Consider the following 22,004-nt stretch of genomic DNA (forward strand, 5'->3'; position numbering starts at 1 on the left):
GGCGGCTCCCAGGAATTCACTTTTGACAGGTCTCACATGGTGGCAAATTATTCTTCCCTTCTCCCCCCTACCATTTCCCCAAGCCATATTTCATCCTGGAGGGGTGAGGGAAAGTCGACAGACCCTTTGCACCCGCTCTCTGGGAAGACAAACGGCGCCTGGCTCCTGTTCGCAAGTGGAAGCATTCGCTGATGAACTGATACTTGGCAAAAATTCGTGTTGCATGGAAAAAATCCCCAGCACCTGCTAGCAAAACAAAGTTATTCATAACATACGGCTGGGGGGCTAAATCTCCACTTCCTAGGGACGGCCTGAATTACACTTGCTACACGCTGAGTGGCCTTTCTCCCATGTGAAATTACATGCAGGCAGCAGGAGGATTTGCAGCTCTAAGGAAGGTTAGGATTTATAGCGCTGTCTCTTGCTAGGGCTTACTCTGCAGAAATGGTCCTTTTGTCTTCGTCTTCTCTTTTTGGGATAAGCACATCATGATATAATCATATATATGGAAATTCATATCTTTGTGCTCATTGGGGAGCAGGTAGCCCCATGAATATATCCCCTGTTGTAAATCTGTCAGTGCCAGTCAGTTATCTTTCCCCTCCTGCCTAGAACTGAACGCACATTTTTAATTCATTTCTGTATGGCAGGAATTTTAAATTGTTATTCTATATTCTGATTTCTTTTCCTGGTCAATGAGTTGTTAGCCTTTCCTAGCTGGGTAAATTATTGTGGAGTGCAACTCTATCTTGCTAGAGGAAGTGTCTAAATGTGCTTTTTTCCCTATTCTCATTTAACACCATGCTGGTGATACTGCTTGAGTAATGAGGGGAAGAATAGAAAATGCATGGCTATCTCTAGTCTGTGCCAGAGGTTTGCTGGTAGAATGATGCCTTGATCCGAATGATGTCTTGGTCTTTAAACTACTAGATGGGTATCTTCCATGTGCCTTAAATATAAATTTGCATGTTTGGAAGAGTTTTCCGTAGTTCTGAGCTATTGGAGAGGTTCTGAGGTAGATGGACTACCACCGCCTTGTTGCAATATCAGCAAAAGATCATGAAAAATGTCTTTTCCAATCACAGATGTAGCTTGGCGTAAGCCTAAAATAAGTAACAACAAACCAGTCAAGATGGTTTGTGGCCTTCATTGCACCCTTTTTGCAGGTCTTTATGGCCTGGCCATGTGAAAGCTTTTGTGCAGGCAAATTGCTGTTGATAAAAATAGCACTGAGAATAAGAGACTCCTTTCAGGTGCATGGATTTGCCTGAGTGACAAGCTTGTAAGTTTGGTATTTTGATGTTTAGGTCATAAGAATAGATAGGCTACTGCTGATGTTGACATGGTTTCAGTGAAAGGAAAGAGTTACTTGTAAGATTGAGGTCACTTCGAACAAAATCAGGAGTGTCTATAGTTGTGTGGCTTCACTGCATGCTATTGAGTTAATGTGCATGTTCTCCTGCCTCCAAAAAAAGACCTTTATGTTTTCAAAGATACCTTTTTGCTGTAGGGCTGCTTATTTAGTAGAATTAAAATAAGTACCTTTTGAAAGGGAGTTGTGACAACTCTCCTGAGAAAGAGAGGTAGCTGCAATATTTTTCCGTACCATGAGTTCACCACTGCTGTAACCCCCCTCTTCCCAACTTTTTCAATAAAAATACACCGATCAAGATAAAAACCTTTAAGTTAAGGTTTATTGACCCTTTCTTCCCATGAACACAGGTGCATCAATACCTCAACTCTCAGAAATTTGTCATCTGAATTTGGAAACTGTTTTCTCTTTTCCCTATAGCTAAGAACTTTGTTGGGTCCTTGTGGTAAAAATGGAAGTTAAAGCACAGATTGTTTTCTTCTGTCTTCTCTTTCAAAAGACCTGTCTTAGTAGGTCTTACCACCTCATGGTCAACTGAAAATATCTCATAGGGTATAATTGGTCTTGGAGGGTAAGTAGGGAGACAGGAGAAGGCTATTTTCTTTTCCCTGTCGTGGCCTGCTGCACGCTTATGCCTCCTGCTTGCTGAAGAGGTTTACCTGCTCTTGTCCTTATATTCTGTAAAAGCCCTTTTTGGCTCTTGTTTATTTTTTTCAGAGTTTATCCAAGAGGTATACGCATGGTGTTCTTTTTCAAGTATTTTATAGTATGGATGTCTTTGGGATTAGAAGAATTAGCCTCAGGAGAGGGAATGAAACAAAGGATCACACAGCACTTGTTTCATATCTGCACATTGAATTAGAGCCACGATTTTGATCTGCAGGATTCCTGGCAGTTCCTGGGACTTGAGTCTTCCTTCTCAGTCTGGTGGAGTGTTATGTTTGGATGCAGCCCAGACTGGAGATTTCCAAGAGCCAAGATGAGAAAAAGGGATGATGCTTCTCTCTCTCTCTCAATTCCTCTAAGGAGCACCAGCCACCTAGGGGTCCCTGCAGCTATTCTGCAAAGTTTGGGTCACGTAATTGTTCAAGGAGCTACAGAAAGTGACAGGGTAGAGGACTGAATGGGATATTATAGAATTGTCCATGATGTCCATGTTTATTTTAAAGAATATTTAAAATCCACTGTTCTGTTTCTCCATTGCTTCCTTCCTGCTTCAGGGGGGAAGGACGACTTAATGTGAGCTAGAGTGGAAATATGCTGGACTTTGTGTTATCTTGTTACTTCCTTGGGTAGTTAGAAGGAGGTTTTTACATCTAGTTTATGCTCTTGTTAGAGCTGTTTCTTTTCTTCAGACTAACCATGTTGAGCAGTACCAGTTTTCGGTTTTGGGTTTTTTTTTAAGTAGCTCCTGCCCAAACATTTCAAAATCAAGCAAAAGTAATCACAATCTTTCTCTTCACTTGAAAACATAACATTTTTTTGACAACAAGTGCCTTTAAAGAAATGCCTCTTAATTTATGGTGGGTTGCTTTGTACTTTATTTCTGTAACCTATCGCATTACATTTCCTGTGTGTTGAGTATGTATGTATTAACGGGCTCTTAAAAACAAATATTCCAGAAGAAAGGAATTCAGTAAATGAATAAAACATTCTTGGGTAGCCCAAGTGGCAGTTTAATAGCTTATCCACTGGGACTTTCAAATAATATAATGATGATGGCCGTATAAATATGTGGATAGATGAACAGCTTCAATGGGGAGCTTGTTACAACTCCGCATACCACATCTGAAATGAAATCAAACTCCAAAAGTGCTGCCTGATGTGAAGGTCCAACTTTTCCCGTGCCAACCCTGAAATTATACCTAAAAATATACAAACTGTGTGTATGTATACATATATATACATATATATAGTATGCATTCCCAAATACACACACACACATATATACAAATGTTTCCAGTGGAATTTAGTGTTCCAGGACTGATTCTGACTGCACTGAACCACTAAACTTTGTGGACTGTTGACGTGACTGGATTTATAGCAGTGTATTTGAGATTAGGTCTTAGCCCTGGCTTTCTCTAAAAATAAATAGATATGTGAAATGGGAATGTAAGGTTGTCATGTTATATTGCCTGGGATGTACACAACTTTTTCATTAGGTTCACCTAATCACACGGCTTTGTAAGTATCTACCTGGATGCCTGTCTGCCATGGCACAGTCTGTCACCTTGGATCTGGCTAACCTGAAGGTAAAGTTTTGAATCGATGTTGCTTGTAGCAATGAATTTCTCAGGAAAACAGATTGCTGACTGTGGTGGACCTGGAAACCCAGTGTTGATGGCCGTGAATGACAGAGAGAAACCAGCTCAGGCTGAATGATGGTGTGGACAGGAGAAACTAGACCACCAAATGAGACGTAGATAGGATAATACGATTCGTTTCATTTATCCAGGGAGACCTGTTTCTGGGAAGCTGCTGAGTTGTGGTGAAATAAAGTCTGGGTGCTCACATGAAACCTAACATCACTTTCTCTTAGCAATGGGGTGAGACTGGTGTAGCAGTACAGGCAGAGGATGCTGCAGTGCTCGTAGTGAAAGGCAGCAATACAGTGATTTGTCTGCTGAGTATTTTAATAATGACATATCACGAAGAGGCACAGCCCTTTATTTTGTTATGAGTTGGGTCTCAGAATTTCTCATTCCCCTTGGCTGGCTTTTCCTTGGCAACATACCATTTGTTGGTTGTATTTTCTACTTGAGAGCATCGTCTCCCACTCCAGACTGAAGCAGCAGCTTTAAGTGGCAGCATTCAAAGTGATCATATAAAGCCCCATGAAAATAAGGGACTTGGATATTTTCACACTGGTGGATTAAGCTGATGAATGTGCTGTGCTGAAAAATAAGGTGCCACTGCTCTGATTGTTTAGTTGAAATGGCAACAATAAAAAAAAAAATCTTTCCTACATGAAGTAGAAGGATTCCATCCTGGGTCTCCTGGGAATCAACCCGAGTGTGGGACAGCATGGGGAGAACACATACGCCAGGTGTATTGGGAGATTGTGCATATTTGATGTATAAACTGTATGGGATGAGGTGTTAATCATAGGACTCACATGGAATGTGCACAACGATTGAGTGGATGTATTCAGAATAGGAAATGGCATATGTAATTCTGTGGATATTTGCCTGTTACTGAGGAATGTGGGTCCAGGAGGTCATACAGTCTTACATTTTTATTTTCAAAGGGAATACTTTTTTTGTTGTTTGTATAATAAAAAAGAAAATAAGCAAACAAAGCGGAAGGAGAACTGCATGTGAAAATAAATGAATTGAAAGCTGAGCGTCTTGACAAACACTTGGGAGAATTGATTAAATTGATTACTATGTTAAACAATGGCTTATAGACTCTGGGATTTGGAAGTTAAGTGTTTTGTGTGAACATTGTAACATCACTGCAATAAACTGATTGTTGTTAAAACTTCAGTAGTCATTCAGTTATATTGGAAGTGATAACTAACAGGAATTCATATTCCAAAACTTGCATGCAATTTATAAGTCTCCTAGGGGATGTTGAAATCATGCTGGAAATTTAAATTAACCCCTCTCATTATCAACAACTTTTCCTATCCTTTTCCACTCTATTCTAGCTTGGAGAAAACTATGTTTTCAAGCAGCTTTTAAATGACAATGAGAACAATGTATGTGTGCAGTGGGTCTTTCAATAATTGTCTTTTAAAATTGATTTTTATGATTTTCAGGAGCAGCAGTGAATGTACTCTGTAACAAAGAAGCTTATTCACACTGCCTCACTGGAAGCACCTGCCTAGCTTCCTCAGGCTCCTTTCCTCTGTTTTCAGTGGGAAACACTAAGCAGGACCCGTCTCCCAGCTTCTGCAGCACCCTCCAGTACCCTTCAACGAGGTTTCTGCTTACCCTGTCTCCATGGAACTTCCCTATTTAGATCCCTGAAGCGAGGCAGTGGAGCTATTCCCCAACAGGACTGTATGGAAAACTCCAAATCTTCCCCAAATGGTTGCTTATTAATTACATTTGAATACTTGCCTTTACAGCAATCCTTCTGAAATGAGTGGCAGGGCTCGTGCTGCTTTAAGGTGGCTGGAGTGGGACAGACTGGACTGAGATAGGCTGAGGCGATGGAGCCATGTGCCTTATTTGTAGCCAAATTCTGCTTTGGGTTGCCAAAATGAAATGTGGGGTAAGCTGGGATTCACTTCCAGCTGAGCAGAGATGGTCTGGGTGGCCTGTTGGCAGCAGGACAGGTTGTGGGGGACCGGTTAGCTCAGTGGTTTGAGCGCGGTGCTGAGAACAAGGACCAACACCGAGGTCGCGGGTTTGATTCCTGCTCGCTCCCCATGTGTTGCCTGGTCTAGTCGAGAGGTGGAGTCCCTGCCCAAAACAGGGAGGTTGGACTAGATGATCTCTAAGGTCCCTTCCAGCCTAGGCCATTCTAACATTCTATGATTCACATTTCTAAGGCTGAGATGGCAATAGTACCCGGCGAATGGAGCATTTATTGGGCATTTGGAAAAAGATGTTCTTCTGTGACCTCATTTGGGATATGTTACCCAGTGTGTTTGGTTGAAAGTGGTGGCCATAATTACAGATGCGTTGTGGTGCATATACAAGGGTCGAGTTAAGTCCTACAGGCTATCGCAGCTGTGCTGTTTCCTAACCTGAGGGCTTTATTGAGCAGTTTTGTTTTCTTCATTGTATTTTGCCTGTTCTTAGTGTCTGGATATATGTATACATACGTATATGTGTATATAGTTGCATTTAATTAGTTATAATTCTTCCTAATTTTGTTTTTTTCGAAGGGTATCTGTAATTAAAGTAATGGCTGAGTGGTGACTTTTATGTGCTACTTGTTCTTGGTGGCTCAAATGTCATCGATCATGTGATCTTTCTTAACTCCTCAAAAAAAAAAGTAACATTTGATTATCACAATGCTACATACATAATGAAAAGCCTGTCTCCTTTCAAAACACTGAGGCTAGAAATGAGTTTTCCAATGTGCTCTAAAACCAAAGAAAATTAGCCTTAGTTGGAGCTACTGATATATAAATCAAATAATTTCTTTACGTGATTCATCTTCTTACAGAAACTTATTTAAATGTGTGTGTCTGAAGCTAATTTTTTTCACTGTTTTAATTATTCTGGACTGCATGTGTGTGTATAGATGTGGCAGGGTGTCAGAGGTTTTTTTATGTTAAAAAATGTATGCACATACATACACATAGTTACATATATGTGCTTGCATACATGTTACACACTCACACACATGCGAAAACAGAATCCAAAAGTGCTGTGCTTGCATGCGTGTATATAGTATTCTTTTTTTGTTTTCTTGGATACATAGTGACTAGTTATTACATATGCTTTATTTTTTATGAGAAATTTAGTAAGTATTTTGACATGTCGCTTCAGAGTACAGTTTTTATCTGTTGATCAACTGTTCCCTGTTTTCTCTCTCTGTCACAGGGTGAAAGAATGATGTGATGGAGGTGAATATGGGCCGCTGGTCAGGCTCACGGCCACCTCCGTCATGCCTTGCCCTGCTCGTTGTCAAGCTCCTGGCCTCCGTTTGCCAGGTAGTTCACGGGACCACCCCGCTTGGCTTTCACTTCACACATTCCACTTACAATGCTACGGTGTACGAGAATTCTGCAGCCAGGACTTACGTGAACAGCCAAACGAGGATGGGCATTACCTTGGCTGACCTTTCGTGGGATATCAAGTACAGAATAGTGTCTGGTGATGACGAGGGCTTTTTTAAAGCAGAGGAAGTCATCATTGCTGACTTCTGCTTCCTAAGAATAAGGACTAAAGGTGGGAATTCTGCTATATTGAACAGAGAAATCCAGGACAACTATTTATTGATGGTGAAGGGTTCTGTCAGAGGAGAGGACTTGGAAGCATGGACAAAAGTGAACATCCAGGTTTTGGATATGAATGACTTAAGACCTTTGTTTTCACCAACCACATACTCTGTCACGATAGCAGAAAGCACTCCTTTAAGGACTAGCATTGCACAGGTGACCGCAACAGATGCGGATATTGGGTCCAATGGTGAATTTTATTATTACTTCAAAAACAAAGTCGATCTCTTCTCCGTTCATCCTACAAGTGGTGTTATCTCCTTAAGTGGCCGGTTAAACTACGATGAGAAAAACAGGTATGATCTCGAGATTTTGGCTGTGGACCGTGGGATGAAACTTTATGGAAACAATGGCGTAAGCAGCACTGCCAAGCTTTATGTTCACATTGAACGTATAAATGAACATGCCCCAACGATAAGTGTCGTAACCCATACTCCCTTCCCATCAGATAAGGAGCCTACCTATGCAGTTGTTAACATTGATGACCTGGATGAAGGAGCCAATGGAGAAATAGAATCTGTTTCTATTGTGGCTGGAGATCCGCTGGAGCAGTTCTTTCTGACTAAAGAAGGTAAATGGATGAATGAGTACAAAATCAAAGAGAGAAGGCCTGTTGACTGGGACAGCTTCCCGTATGGTTATAACCTGACTCTCCAAGCAAAGGACAGAGGATCTCCTCAGAAATTTTCTGCGGTCAAACTGGTCCACATTGCTAGTCCCAAGAAAGAAACCATCCCCCTGAAATTTGAGAAGGAAATGTATGATATTTTGATCAGCGAATTTTCACCTCCTGGTGTGGTAGTTGCAGTAGTTAAGCTGGTGCCTGAGCCACAGGGTGTGGAATACAGAATATCTCCAAGTGAGGAAGCTGAGTATTTTAAGATCAATCCCAACACAGGCCTTATTACTACTGCTCGTCCTTTGAAAATCGTTGAGAAGGACCTCTATGAATTAGAAGTATATACGAACAAAGGTGGTGATTTAAAAGCACAGGTTACTGTCAGGTTAGAAGATGCCAATGATCACACTCCGGAGTTCCAGCAGCCCTCCTACAGCTCATTCGTCAACGAAAGCGTCCCTGTGGGGTCTAGCGTTTTGGCAGTTTCAGCAGTTGATAAAGACCAGGGAGAAAATGGATACATAACGTATAGCATTGCCAGTCTGAACTCCCTGCCGTTTGCGATAAACCAGTTTACAGGTGTCATCAGCACATCTGAGGAACTGGACTTTGAGTCCTCACCAGAAAGCTACAGGTTCATTGTGAGAGCTTCTGACTGGGGTTCTCCCTACCGCCATGAAAGCGAGGTGAATGTCACCATTTACATAGGCAATGTCAATGATAACAAACCAAAATGGCATGTCAGGGAGTGATTTCTTCTGATTTTCCTGTTGGTGGTCACGTCACTGCTGTTTCTGCGATAGACATAGATGAGTTAGAGCTTGTGAAGTACAAGATAATCTCTGGAAATGAACTTGGCATTTTTTATTTAAATCCTGACTCTGGTGTCCTACAACTTAAAAAATCTCTAATTAATTCTGGCATAAAGAATAGCAATTTTGGCCTTAAGATAACAGCAACTGATGGAGAGAACTTTGCTGATGCTATGTTTGTTAATATTTCAGTAGTGCAAGGGAAAGTGTCTTCAAAGACCTTTAGCTGTAGAGAGACCAGAGTTGCTCAGAAGCTAGCAGAAAAATTACTCAAAAAGGCAAAAGCAAATGTGAAGCTGAATTTGGAAGATGGTTTTCTTGATTTTTATTCGGTGAACAGGCAGGCACCGCATTTTGACAAAAAAAAAACGTGAAGGTTTCAGAGGATCTGCCAGTGGGTGCCACCATCCTGAGAATAAAAGCCTATGATGCAGACTCAGGCTTTAATGGAAGAGTGCTTTATACAATTTCTGATGGTAATGTAGATAGTTGTTTCAACATTGACATGAATACAGGAGTACTTAATGTTCTTATGCCCTTGGACCGTGAAAAAACAGAGCTCTATCTCCTTAATATTACAATTTATGATTTAGGTAATCCCCAGAAATCTGCGTGGAGACTGTTGACTGTTACTGTGGAGGATGCAAATGATAACAAACCTATTTTTCTACAGGAGAGTTACTCAGTTAATATTCTAGAAAGCACAAGTCTTGCTACAGAGATTATCCAGGTAGAAGCCAGAGATAAAGACCTAGGATCTAATGGTGAAGTGACTTACTCAGTACTGACAGACACACAGCAGTTTGCTATCAACAGTTCCACGGGGATGGTGTATGTGGCTGATCAACTAGACCGGGAATCAAAAGCAAACTACACACTAAAGATCGAGGCTAGGGACAAAGCAGATAGTGGCCATCAGCAGTTTTCCGTTGTGCCTCTCAAGGTTTTTTTGGATGATGTCAATGATTGCTCTCCAGCCTTCATACCATCCAGCTACAACGTGAAGGTCCTTGAGGACCTGCCGGTTGGCACTGTCATAGCTTGGTTGGAAACTCACGATCCAGATCTCGGCTTGGGAGGTCAAGTCCGTTACTCGCTGGTGAACGATTACAACGGGCGGTTTGAGATAGACAAAGCGAGCGGCGCCATCCGCTTGAACAAAGAGCTCGATTACGAGAAGCAGCAGTTCTACAACCTGACCGTGCGCGCAAAGGACAAGGGGCGCCCAGTTTCTCTCTCTTCTGTTTCGTTTGTGGAGGTTGAAGTGGTGGATGTTAACGAAAATCTCTATACCCCCTATTTTCCTGACTTTGCCATCATTGGATCTGTAAAGGAAAACTCCCGCATTGGTACAAGTGTTTTACAAGTTGTTGCTCGAGACGAGGACTCTGGAAGGGATGGAGAGATCCAGTACTCCATCAGGGATGGCAGCGGCCTGGGGAGATTTAGCATAGATGAAGAAACTGGTGAGTGCTGTTTCTAATTTTCTTTTCCCTTTGTAGAGTTTTTTTCACAAAAGCAAATCTTAGATGTAATTATTTTCTACCCTTAACAAAAAGTCCAGTTCTTCTTAACAGGCAAGATAAAATTATAAATAAGGATTTTCCAGGCACAGCAATGACATGATTTAATTACCTGGTTACATTCATCACTCTGTGGGTGTGAAATAATACACATTCCTTTTCAGCAGCTATGTGATGGCTCCATTTAGAAAGCAGTGATAGTTACAGAATGACTTACTTCCAGTCACCATATTATCTGTTGATTGTTGTAAATTACTTGGGTCACCTCCACAGAGTCACAACTCTCATGGCCTTGAATGCAGCGTTAAAGCAAATAAAAGGAAATAAGGAGCACAAAAAAAGAATCATTTCATCCTAAAACCTCTTTGTGGTCTTGTTCTTATTGTTGTTGGGAGTCATTTTCATGGGAGTTAGCAGTCTGGAATGATAAGCTATTCTGTATAATACGCTTTCTTGGAGAGTGGAGTTCATCAGTGTTTGCACATTTGTGTAAAGGTAGAAATACTGGGAAAGATGCTTAGCTGTATGCCAGCCATGCTGGTTTTCTGTTGGTGGTGGTAGGATTATGGATATTAGAAGACAGTATTACTAGAGAGAAATTTTCTAAGATGAACTTCACTGCCACACTACCCTATTGGAATATATGAAAGGTGCTAAGTATAAAGGGCTATCTAGTAAAAAACTGGTGGTTTAAATGTCTGATAGCTGTTGGGAGTAATGGTGCAGCTGTGGTAGTAGTAGGAGTGAGGAAATTAGAAAATATTAGTCAGCGGTTCCAGAAATTATATTAAATATGTTAGGTCTGTGAGTTTAGTGTGGTTTAAGCAGACGTTGTGTGTCTTTTTCTAAAGCTTCTAATTGAGAATGTGGTATTAAAACATAAGATTAAAATGTATGTTTTGGCAAATTCAAACTGTTTAATCAAATGTCGACTTTCTAAACTGAACATTATGAAAAACAGACGACATTACAAATGCTGTGGATCGCATCTGAGCATAAGCAGTCAAAAATATTTTTGTTCTATTTATGCTGTTGTCTCTCTGTTGCAGCTGTGCACAGATGATACAGTCAAAAACTCATGTCTGGAAACATCAAACTTGAGTGTCAGAAGTCAAGAGGGCACCTACTCTAATTTCCAGAAACGTTAAGAGGTCACATATCCTGCAGTGTTAATAGCAGTGGAAGGCATTTGGGCAACGTTATGTAGCAGTTGAACATGAATTTAATTTTAAGCTCCTGCATTTGAAGATTTTGGCCTGGCTCCTTACTGAGTAGCTTCAGTTAAATGGGTTTTTTATAAATCAATGGGAGATTAGTCCGAATGCTACAGTATTGCTCTGAAAATGTCAAGATTCAACATTTACTGAACTGAAAGGAGTTGGTAGGGAGAGTAAGTTTGTGCATGTTGCTCATTTATAATTTAACCAGGATTTTTACTCTGCGGCTAGACTAGTAGGCACGATAGCCTATAATAAGTTAGAGCCCCCATTCAGTAAAGCACAAATCATGTTTTGACATGTGTGGGATATGCACTCGGTATTCCACATTAAACATGTTTAGTTTCTTTCCAGAATTGAAATCTAGTTTGTGGGAGAGGAAAAAAAGAAAAAAAATAACCCCCTGAGTTGAAATTTGCAAATATTTGTCTGCCTTTCCTACTTTCTGGAGTATTTTCATGAGGATGAACCAGCCTGTGCTATTTCACTGAACCATTCGGGAAGACACTTGATAATCCAGCAGATCAAAAGACTTTCAGGTTCTTCCTCAGTCTGCTTTCCTCGGCTGCTCCATACAGCTTAAGCCTTCTCAAACCAACTTGGAGAATGCTTGGGTGTGTGGCTGCAGCCCAAGCTATGTGGAGAGCAGGCCTTGAGGGTTTGGGAGTTCCTTGCAGCCGTGCGGCTGTAACCCGAGTGCAGAATTTGACCTGCTGTGTCAAACAGGACACAGCATTAATACTCTTCTATTGAACTGGTGGCAGCTTGAATGCTGCTGAATGATGAATCAGCTTTCTAGCTGTAGAAAAGAGCTCAAGTCACATATTGAATTAATTTACAAAGAGATAGCTGTTTATTTACTTTCAGCGCAGTTAATTTGTCACTTTTAAACTGACCGACTCTATTGGCTTATGCACAGCTGCTCCTGAAATTTGTGAAGGTAAGCGGGAGCGCAAAGTACAACAAATCAATATTTTTGGCTGCTGCCTTAATGAAAAGAAGACTGCAGTATCCATTATATCATTAGGATATAAACTGGACCAAATTCATCCTGATTATGTGAGCAAGCTGGACTCCAAGCAGGTCTGTGCTTTCAGCAAAATTCTGCTTGAGTGCATTATTTTTGTTCTTCTGCAATATTGCATCTTAATGGTGTTGCCCCCTGTGCTGAGATATGCCTGTGCTCCCCAAAGCACGTCGATACTGAGGAAGAGTAATGGTGCAAGAGGTACCCTGGCCTGCATGGTGGATCCACACCGGACCATGCTGCTGCACGCTTGTCAGCGTGGTGACCTTGTTCTTGTGCCATTATAGATGGATAGAGGTGCATATAGGTGCATCTTGCTCCACTGAGCTTGAGCTGGCTTTTGGTGTGGATTCCACACCTGGGCTGTTCTCCATTCAGGTCTGAACAGTGGTTCGTGATCAGCAAGCTTGGGAGTCTCCTGCATATGGGCCAATGTGGCTCTATCTGCATAGGGATATATACTATGGGATGCATCCCAAGCAAATCTTGGTGCTGTTACAGTTTGATAAGAGATTTGTCAAGAGAGTGAGCCTGGGGGTTTCTTCCCACACTGCTGCTCTTTGTCCTAGAGAATTGGTTTTCAGAATTATCATTGTGCTACAGCAGTTGCTCCTAAATACTCATACAGCAGTTGCTGCTAATACACATGTGGTAGTAACCAGAAGCACAGTGAGTGTTTGCCAGCTAGAAGTATGTGATGAAGTGAAATTTTACATGTATTTGGTCACACATCCAAATACTTGTGAATTACTTCCAAATTTGTTTCAGTGCATTTACTTTACTTTTCCAGGAGACAGAGCTGATACAAAGTTGTAAAGCAATGAAAACTGTCCTGAAGTAGAAGGCAGCAGTTCCTGACCTCTTCCAACTCCATCCCTGGTTTCCTACTTGTATCTTAGCCAGAAGACTAAATTTCTCATGGGTTTGCAACTCAATTCATGATTCATAGCAAAAAAATTGGTTTAAGACTATTCTAGAGGTTAAAAAAAATAAAGGATTTGTTTGATATTTTTATTAGAGAACTCTTATTTGTTGATTCCTGCCTCAATGGAGATGGAGTTTGTCACCAGCCTACGTGTATAGTTCAAACTAACTGATTTTCTGTCTTCATTGACTTGTTTATTAACTGTTGGCATAAATGTCACAAGCTTGCCATTTAAAATCCATGTGCTGAGGGACACGTAATGTCTGCCATTTATGGTTTCTCTTTTTCGTTCTGTCTCCCATTCAAAACTGCTTTTTTTTCCCCATCCCTCTCATACTCTTGGACTCAAGGGATATAATATACATGATGAAATATGGTCATCTACAGTCAGAACTGGTCACTGTAGACTTTCCTCATAGTCAGCAGAGAGAAATGGGCAGCTGAGAAACGTGATTGATTTTAATCTAAACTAAAAAAATGAACTAAGTTGGATGAATCATGTTCTTAAAATATGCAAAGGTGCTTGCATGACTAGCTTGGAGGTAGAGGTCTATGCTGAACCTCTTGTTTTGGTCAGATGTAACCTGTCCCTGTTAACTGTAAACAAGAGTATCTGCTGTCAGCTTTACACGCTACATAATTTGTGATGACTCTTCTCTGCCAGTTTCATATTTTTAGCTGAATTTCAGAGAATTGTCTCTCAGTGTGAAATCCACATACAAATGCACCTCTAGAAATAAAAAGTGGCTTTTAGAAGGCTTTTAGAAGTGTAGGGGATAAGTGTTATGCGACTAATATTTTATAATTTTTCATTTTCTGAGTTTACAGGTCTAGACAGAGCATCCCACACTCTTTTCTATCTGTAGGAAGTCAAGATCTGATGTTTTGACCTTACTTGCAGACGTGGATGGTAACATTCCCTTTAAGCAACTGAGGGACTGGAGGGAAACTTGAGCCATTTCTTCATCTCTAGTGCTGCTTCCCGCCTGCTGTCTTCTTCCACATCCTCCACAATCTGCTAATTCCAATTCTTTAGAAGAGAATTGTGTCAAAACCCATCTATGTTTCCAGATTGTTGTAACATAGAATGAGCAGAGATCTGTTAAATATTTTTCTGTCATGATAGTGTACTCTGAGTTTTTGTCATAGTGATAGCTCTGATAGGTATAACTACTCTTCTGGAAATGTTCTCTGTCACAAGTCCTCTCCTGCCACCTTAAAAAGCTGGATTTTCTCAGCTCTGATATATGTACCCTCGTAGAGCTGATACCACAGCAAATTGGTGTATTTGTATTGTCTCAGGAGCTGGTGACGAGTCCAACTAATGCATGTGGGTTTATGATACCACCTACCTTGGATGACTGAATACCATGCAGCAGTACTTCTTTTCTGACTGCAAGTAAGGACTTGGAGAACTAGTGAGACTTCCTGACTTGTCAAAAGGTTGAGTTAGATGAGATCAGTCCTAGCTTAAATGCTGACGTCTTCCTTCTCATTTTTTTAATGACTTGTGGTTCAGCTAAACAGCATTTTTGACTCAAACTCCGCTTTTTCGTCTGGCATGTGTTTCTCCTCTGTGCACAGTTGATGTAACAGCCTGGCACGCAAAGAGTTTCTATATTTACCCCTACACTACTCGCTGATGTACTAGTAATACAAAATGAATGAAACGAGTTCTAGAGGAGCAGAGAGACTACTAAACACACTCAGCATCTTCTGCTGAAGAGACTTCTGTAGGCTTGGTTGGAATTGGTGTGGCAGTGCCATGGAATGCGGGAAATGACTAACTCCATTGCATAGGTGGGAAAATTGAAGTACTAAATCTTTTGCTGCTTCTCAGGAAAAGATTGAAACATCTTCTGAAATAGAGATAAAATAGTGGTATTAATGAAACGCTTAGAGGATCTTTAATGTTCTTCCAAAGCCCTCAAGCATGGGTTTAAGGAATGCTGTCAAAACTTAGTAACCTCATTTCAGGAGGCTGAGTCCCCTGATTTTCATTGGGACTTTAAATTTAGGCATTAGCTGGCACTAGTTTCCACCCCTGTAGAGCCCTCTGATAAGAATGCAAGCTGGAAGTGACCCTATTAACTTGTTATCTTTATGTACTTTCAGCCCTGAAATTCAAATGAATAAGTCAAGCTTGTCTTCAACAGTGCTGAAATCTTGAAGATGCTATTAAATGGAGGTGGAACTCAAATTGTTAAGGCTCCATGGATTTAATCATGGTGCCAAGTAAAACAGTCTGATCTTCTGTCTTGATACCTTTTAAGGTACCTCAAGAGTGATAGAAATTCCTGACGAATTGTGGCTAGAGCCTAAAAAGAAGGCAGTCAGTGTTGGAAAACCTTAATTATGGCATCAAATGACTAATAATGGAAACTAGAAACACCAGATGATATAGTTTACATTAAACCAGACCTGCCTGCACTGTTATATCTATTTGGCAGAAGGGAATAAATTTGTATCTTCAGAATCTTTGCATCTTGTCGCCGTCTTCTAAAATAGTTTTTGGTTATTGTGTATGCAAGCTGAACGATACTTTCATTTATTGCAGTTTGAGTGGTCTGATAAATATTTATGTGGGACCATTACTAGCGTTTTGAAACAAAATCAAGCAAGAATGAAAATGATTTGTGATACATGATTTTTTTTCCTCTCTCTTTTTTAATTTTATGAAGGCATGTAGGAGCTGCTGGGTAAATCTGAGTAGACTCGCTGGTAGAATTTAATTCTTTGTAGAGTTTTGAGACATTAGTGTTACAGATGTTCTTCATTTTCCTGGTGAATGTAGGCGAATTTCATTGCCCAGAGCCAGTATTTTGGAGCCACTTAGTTATCCCAGGCTTCTAAAACCAGTAACTTCAAAGCAATTTCAGACCATGCATCAAGAGAAATGCCAGTGGATATTGCTGGGAGGTGGCTCAGGAAAGCAGGATGCTCATGGGGGAGGCACCTGGAGAAGCCGCTTGGGACTGCATCGGTCCTCAATCCATGCATGGTGGCTCTCCTGAGCAGCCTCTCTGGGAAGGAGCATGCCAGGTGGATCACAAAGCACAATCCTGGCCAAAATCTGATCTGTCATCCTGTATCTGTGTCAGGCATGGATAAAGCATTCCTGGGAGCACTTATTTCTGAGTCTGCGGTACTGCGTTATTGTTGTTCTGCGAGTTATCTCTGGCAGCTTTTATAGTGCAAGCTTTCCTTCATTTATGATTTCCAGTTTTAGGAAAGTATTTGTTACCTTTTTTACTTTTTCTTTAAAATTAGTTGGGATGGAAACGTAAGATTTTTTTCAGAAACTCTGTCTGTGTGTTTCTAATTTCCCTGTCATTTGCAGCTTTAAATGAGTAAAGGAACAAGACTTGTCTTAGTTTCACTGGAGTGAATTTATTTAACTTTTTATTTAATAATATGAACTCTAAACCAGTGCATTAGCTTGTGAAAATATTTACTTTAAAGGGCCCTTAGTATCACCCTGCTATAGTTTCGAAGTTTCCTGAGTGAGACCAGTCCTGCAGAATTGCTCCATTCAAGCTGTTCAGCTCTTTTGGCTTTATACCCCATAAACCAGCTCATGATGTACAATACTTGTACCTAGCCATAACTGGATTATTTTCCCTTCTTTGGAAAACGTTTAGAGAATGACCTTTATTATTCAGGATGCTCCTGATGATAGGACATTTCATCTCGATCTTCAAGTAATTTATTTATTAGTAAAGAAATGTGCAGTTTGTGTTTCCTCTCGTCGTCTATTTTCACCTTAGAGATTTGTCTTCTGTTGCTCTGTCATGTAAGCCCAAGAGTGGCCCCTGTGTTATCTTGTGTGTCATTGTCCATTAAATTATGCTGAGGTACTCCTGCAGAAAGCTTATGCCCAGCAATGGCACCAACCCACAAGATTCTCAGATGATACTAGAGGAGAAGGGACTTCCAGTGCCAGCGTTTGCAGTCTGAGCATCTGAGCACCAGCTTTATCCTGGCATCACTTCAGACCATGATCTGCCTTCCCGTTTGAGCAGTTCGTGGTAGTTCGGAGGAAACTGGAGAAAAATCCATTTTAGGTCTTCCAAGGCATCAGTGGAAGCACATGTGCGTTGGACAAATGATGTAGTTAATTCAGAACTGCAATTCAGAACTGTAAACCTGTGAGCACGTGGAGGGCAATATGAGCAGTCCTGTCCTCCTGGGACATACAGAGGAGGACGTTTAAAGAGCGTCTAAGATGATGTGGGGAGCCACTTTGGTGTACTGCGTAATCCTTTCCTGAAACAAGTCCAAGAGAGAGGAATCACCAGTGGCCAATAAAGTGGAGGACATATCCTGCTGCCCAACCCTTGCTGCAGCTTCTGTGGCTTTTTAGGTAGCAGTAGGACGGGATAGAGTAAATTGTGGATTTGTGAGGCTGATTTGGAGCAGGGGCAGGTGGCAACACTGGACTGCTCAAAGGTATAAGTCCACGTATCTCTTGCTCTTCTTCAGTAGGTGGAGAGGCTCCAGGAGAGTTGGGACTGTTCAGTCTGCAGAAAAGAAGGCTCGGAGGAGACCTTATTGTGGCCTTCCAGTATCTTAAGGGGGCTACAAGAAAGCTGGTGAGGGGCTTCTTAGGATGTCGGGTAGTGACAGGACTAGGGGGAATGGATTGAAGCTGGAAATGGGTCGGTTCAGATTGGATGTTAGGAAGAAGTTCTTCCCCATGAGGGTGGTGAGACCCTGGCACAGGTTGCCCAGAGACGGGGTGGAAGCCCCATGCCTGGAAGTTTTTAAGGCCAGGCTGGATGGGGCTCTGGGCAGCCTGATCTAGTGGGGGATGTCCCTGCCCATGGTGAGGGGTTGGAACTAGATGATCTTTAAGGTCCTTTCCAACCCTGACAATTCTATGATTTACCCTGGAAGCTGGATTAAAGAGTACTTTTTTACAAAGCTGTTTGCAGCTCAAGGACTGCAAGTAATGATGGATCAGGCACTTGATTGGAAAGCTCTTTCAGTCTTTCATGGCTCTCATTGCTAAAAAGTTGTGTCATGCTTTAAGGCTGTTTGAGTAATTTCAGTGTAAGGTAAAAATGTAAAATAAAATAAAATGTAAAATAAAAAAAATAATCCTTCGACTGTCCAATCTCTTTATATTCATATGTACATGTTTACCTGAAAATAAATGTTTGGAGATGGGCTTCTATAACTCATGGAACAGATTCTTTTAATCTGTAGTCTGCTGTTTTACGTAAACATCTTTATTACATTTTATACACTTATGGTGTCTTATTATCATTGAAGTATTGCCAATAAGAAATAACTGAGAGACAGCCAAACAGAGTGCATGTGGGGAGGGAATTTTCATCACAGTTGGTTTACATTAGGCGTTTGTACTAAGACATTTTTGTGTTTCTCTAAGTTAAGTTGTCCATTGGCATTGAATTGATAATTTTGTCCATGGCTAACAAAAAAGGAATAGATCCGTTCTGTTCTGTGGTTTTTTTTTTGAGGACACCTTCACAAGCTCTGTACCTGCAGTGTTTTGCACAGCACAGGGCAGGCACATGGGGTGGGAAGATGCAAGATCTCTCACTGGGTCCTGGGGTGCCCTCTCTGGCATTGTAATGAGGTGACATGAAGATCAAGTCAGACACATAACATGTGGCAGTATTCATCTCGTATGGCTTAGTTCCCCCGATTAAATATCTTTACATGGGCTGGACATGAACATGGTGCTCAGCTAAGGTGAGGGGAGTCCTACCCCAGGTGGTGAAAGGTGCTTGGGGGGGGTCCTGCTGGTGGTCCTTGCTCTCTGGCTCAGGCGGTGGGAAGTGTGTGAAGGTGTAGGACTGTGCTTGGTTTCCTACATGCTCTGTCTTCGAGGAAACAAGAAAGAAAATGGGGAGAGTGGGTCTGCGGAGAGCCCTCCAGTGCATCCCCCGATCTAAATTACTGGGGACATTGGGACATGCCGCAGAGCTTACCTGCCACTTGATTTAGAAGCACACATTGATTTTTTGCCCTGTGGTGACTCTGCCATTCCCTCAGGATACTGACCTAAAAATAGCTTTGTAGCCAGCTGTGTCTCAGCTTTGCAGCTGTTCCCTAGTGGTGACAGTCTTGTTACCACAACCCCTGCCTCGAGAGAGAGGCACCCTGAAGCTCCTTTTCTTAGGAAATGCTTTTCAGTTACTTTATGGTTTTTTTCCTCTTAAAATTGAGCAAAATGTACTCACTGCACACGTACTAGTGACAGTTCTCCGAGGTGACAGACAGGAGAGGTGTGCAGCTCTGGAGCGAAGGAGATACTGAGGTTTCAGTCTGTCTCGAGCTAGGTGGCTGCTTTTCCCAGTGAAAATCAGTTCCTAGTTATAAACCTGAGTTTGTGGCCATTAGTGCTGATGAATAATCATGCCAGCGACTGTAAGGCCTGAAATTAAGCTTTCCTGCTTTAATTTATGTGAGGACTAATTATGAACAAGCATTTACACTGGCCTGAAAATAATCTGATTGTATGTGGTTTCAGTAGCTCTCTGCTTCCACAATGTGATCTGCCAGGCTCCCACAATAGGAGCCTTTGGTTGTTCAGTTTTACCAAAATTTGCATAGCAAATTCATTTCTGATTTTAGATCATTGCAGCCCATAATGAATTATATGCATAATTATTTGGAGATTATTTTCCTCTTCATTTGGAAGTTTTACCAAGAATTTGTGTTCTGGAAGTGTAACTTTACACAGAGGTCATTAAAAATAGTTTTACTTCTTACCACTGGTTGAGTTTAAAAGGTAAAGATTTTGCAGAAAGAAGAAAACACAAACCCTAACTGTGAATCAGTTAAATTTTTAATAACTTTTTTCCCCAAAAGCTTTATTTTTATGAGAGAATAACTATGGGATTTAATTAAATTTGCCAGAATACTTCACAGTCCCAGAACACCTTTCATCTAAAGTACACAAATTATTTTTCACATTTTAATGAAGGAAGCTCTTTGATGTACAACATTTATGTAGTTTCCCATTTTACTGAAAGGGTGTGAGAGGTGTAGATAAGTTAATAGTTTATTCTTTTTCTGTGAGGGTGGAGGAATGATAGCATAGAAATTTGTTAAGTGTAATGGGAACTTGAGGTGTTCAGCATCTCTGTGATGAAGCTACACTTGTCCGTAGCGTAGTTTTGGATGGGACAGATTTTTCTGACTCCAAGCAGCCTTCCTTGTGAGACCACCCTGCTTATGCTGTATGGTGTCTAGGAGCTGGTTTTAAAAGGGCTGGATTTCGTTATTTCTTTTTTGAGGTGGTCTGTAAGGATGAACTGGTTTGCACTGCACTACTACAATTCACGAAAGACTAGGACCTACTGGCGAGAGTCCAATGGAGAGCTACGAGGATGATCAAGGGTCTTGAACATCTCTTCTATGAGGAGAGACTGAGAGAACTGGGGCTGTTTAGCCTTGAAAGGAGACGGCTGAGAGGGACCTTATTAACGTGTATAAATATCTGAGGGGTGGGTGTCAAGGGGAAGGGGACAATTTCTGCTCAGTGCAATAGAACAAGAAATAATGGGTTTAAGTTAGAACGTAGGGAGTTCCAGCTCAGCATGAGGAAAAGCTTCTTTATTGTGAGGGTGACAGAGCCCTGGCCCAGGCTGCCCAGAGGGGATGTGGAGTCTCCTCCTCTGGAGACTTTCAAAGCCCCCCTGGATGTGTTCCTGTGTGGCTGCCCTAGGGGATCCTGCTCTGGCAGGGGGATTGGACTAGATGTTTTTTCTAAGTCCCTTCCAACTCCTAACATTCTATGATTCTACTTCTGCTTGGTGCAGCTGACCTGCCTGAGGGACAGGGTGTGCCATCCAGAGGGTCCTGGTAAAGCTGGAGGAGTGGACCAGGGTGAACCTCATGAGGCTCAGCGAGGCCGAGCACAACGTCCTCCAGCTGAGTCTGGGTAACTCTGGACGTCAATACGAGCTGGGGAGTGAAGGGATTGAGAGCAGCCCTGCAGACAAGAACTTGTGGGTACTGGTGGATGAAAAGCTGGGCCTGAGCCAACAGTGTGCACTCACAGCCTAGAAAGCCAAAGCACGTCCTGGGCTGCATCACGAGAAGCGCGGCCGGCAGGGCCGGGGCCTGATCTGCCCCTCTGCTCTGCTCTGGTGAGACCTTGCCTGCAGTGCTGTGTCCAGCCCTGGGGCGCTCAACTTAAAAAGGACATGGACCTCTTGGAACATGTCCGGAGGAGGCCACAAATACGATCGGGGGGCTGGAAGACACCTCTCCTATGGGGCCAGGCCGAGAGTGCTGTGCCATTCAGCCTGGAGAAGAGAGGGCTCTGGGGAGACCTTCCAGTGCCTAAAGGAAGCCTACAGGAGAGATGGAGGCAATCTTTTTAGCAGGGCTTGTTGTGACAGGACAAAAGGTAAGAGTTTCAATCTACAAGAGGGTGGATTTAGAGTAGATGCAAAGAAGAAATGTTTTACAAGGAAGGTGGTGAAACACTGGCACAGGTTGCCTGGAGAGGTGGCAGAAACCGCAGGTCGGATGGGGCTCTGAGCAGCCTGATGTGGTTAAAGATGTCCCTGCTCACTGCAGGAGACTTTGGACTAGGTGACCTTTAAAGGTCCCTTCCAACCTAAAACATTT

At 41.9% G+C, this 22,004-nt stretch overlaps 1 protein-coding gene across 1 annotated transcript in view; it reads left to right on the forward strand.

The window, feature by feature from the left end:
- Positions 1–6,850: 6,850 nt before the first annotated feature.
- The window catches only part of LOC104281061 (protocadherin Fat 3-like), a gene marked incomplete at its 3' end in the record, with an annotated part of 102,478 nt that continues 87,324 nt past the window's right edge, over positions 6,851–22,004 (forward strand). The window contains exons 1-2 of the mRNA XM_009878922.1: positions 6,851–8,630; positions 9,079–10,168. Of these exons, the coding sequence (XP_009877224.1) occupies positions 6,891–8,630; positions 9,079–10,168 (2,830 nt within the window). The remainder of the gene's footprint in view (positions 8,631–9,078; positions 10,169–22,004) is intronic.

The sequence above is a fragment of the Apaloderma vittatum genome, unplaced genomic scaffold, assembly GCF_000703405.1.
Source record: "Apaloderma vittatum isolate BGI_N311 unplaced genomic scaffold, ASM70340v1 scaffold8781, whole genome shotgun sequence".
NCBI lineage: Eukaryota > Metazoa > Chordata > Aves > Trogoniformes > Trogonidae > Apaloderma > Apaloderma vittatum.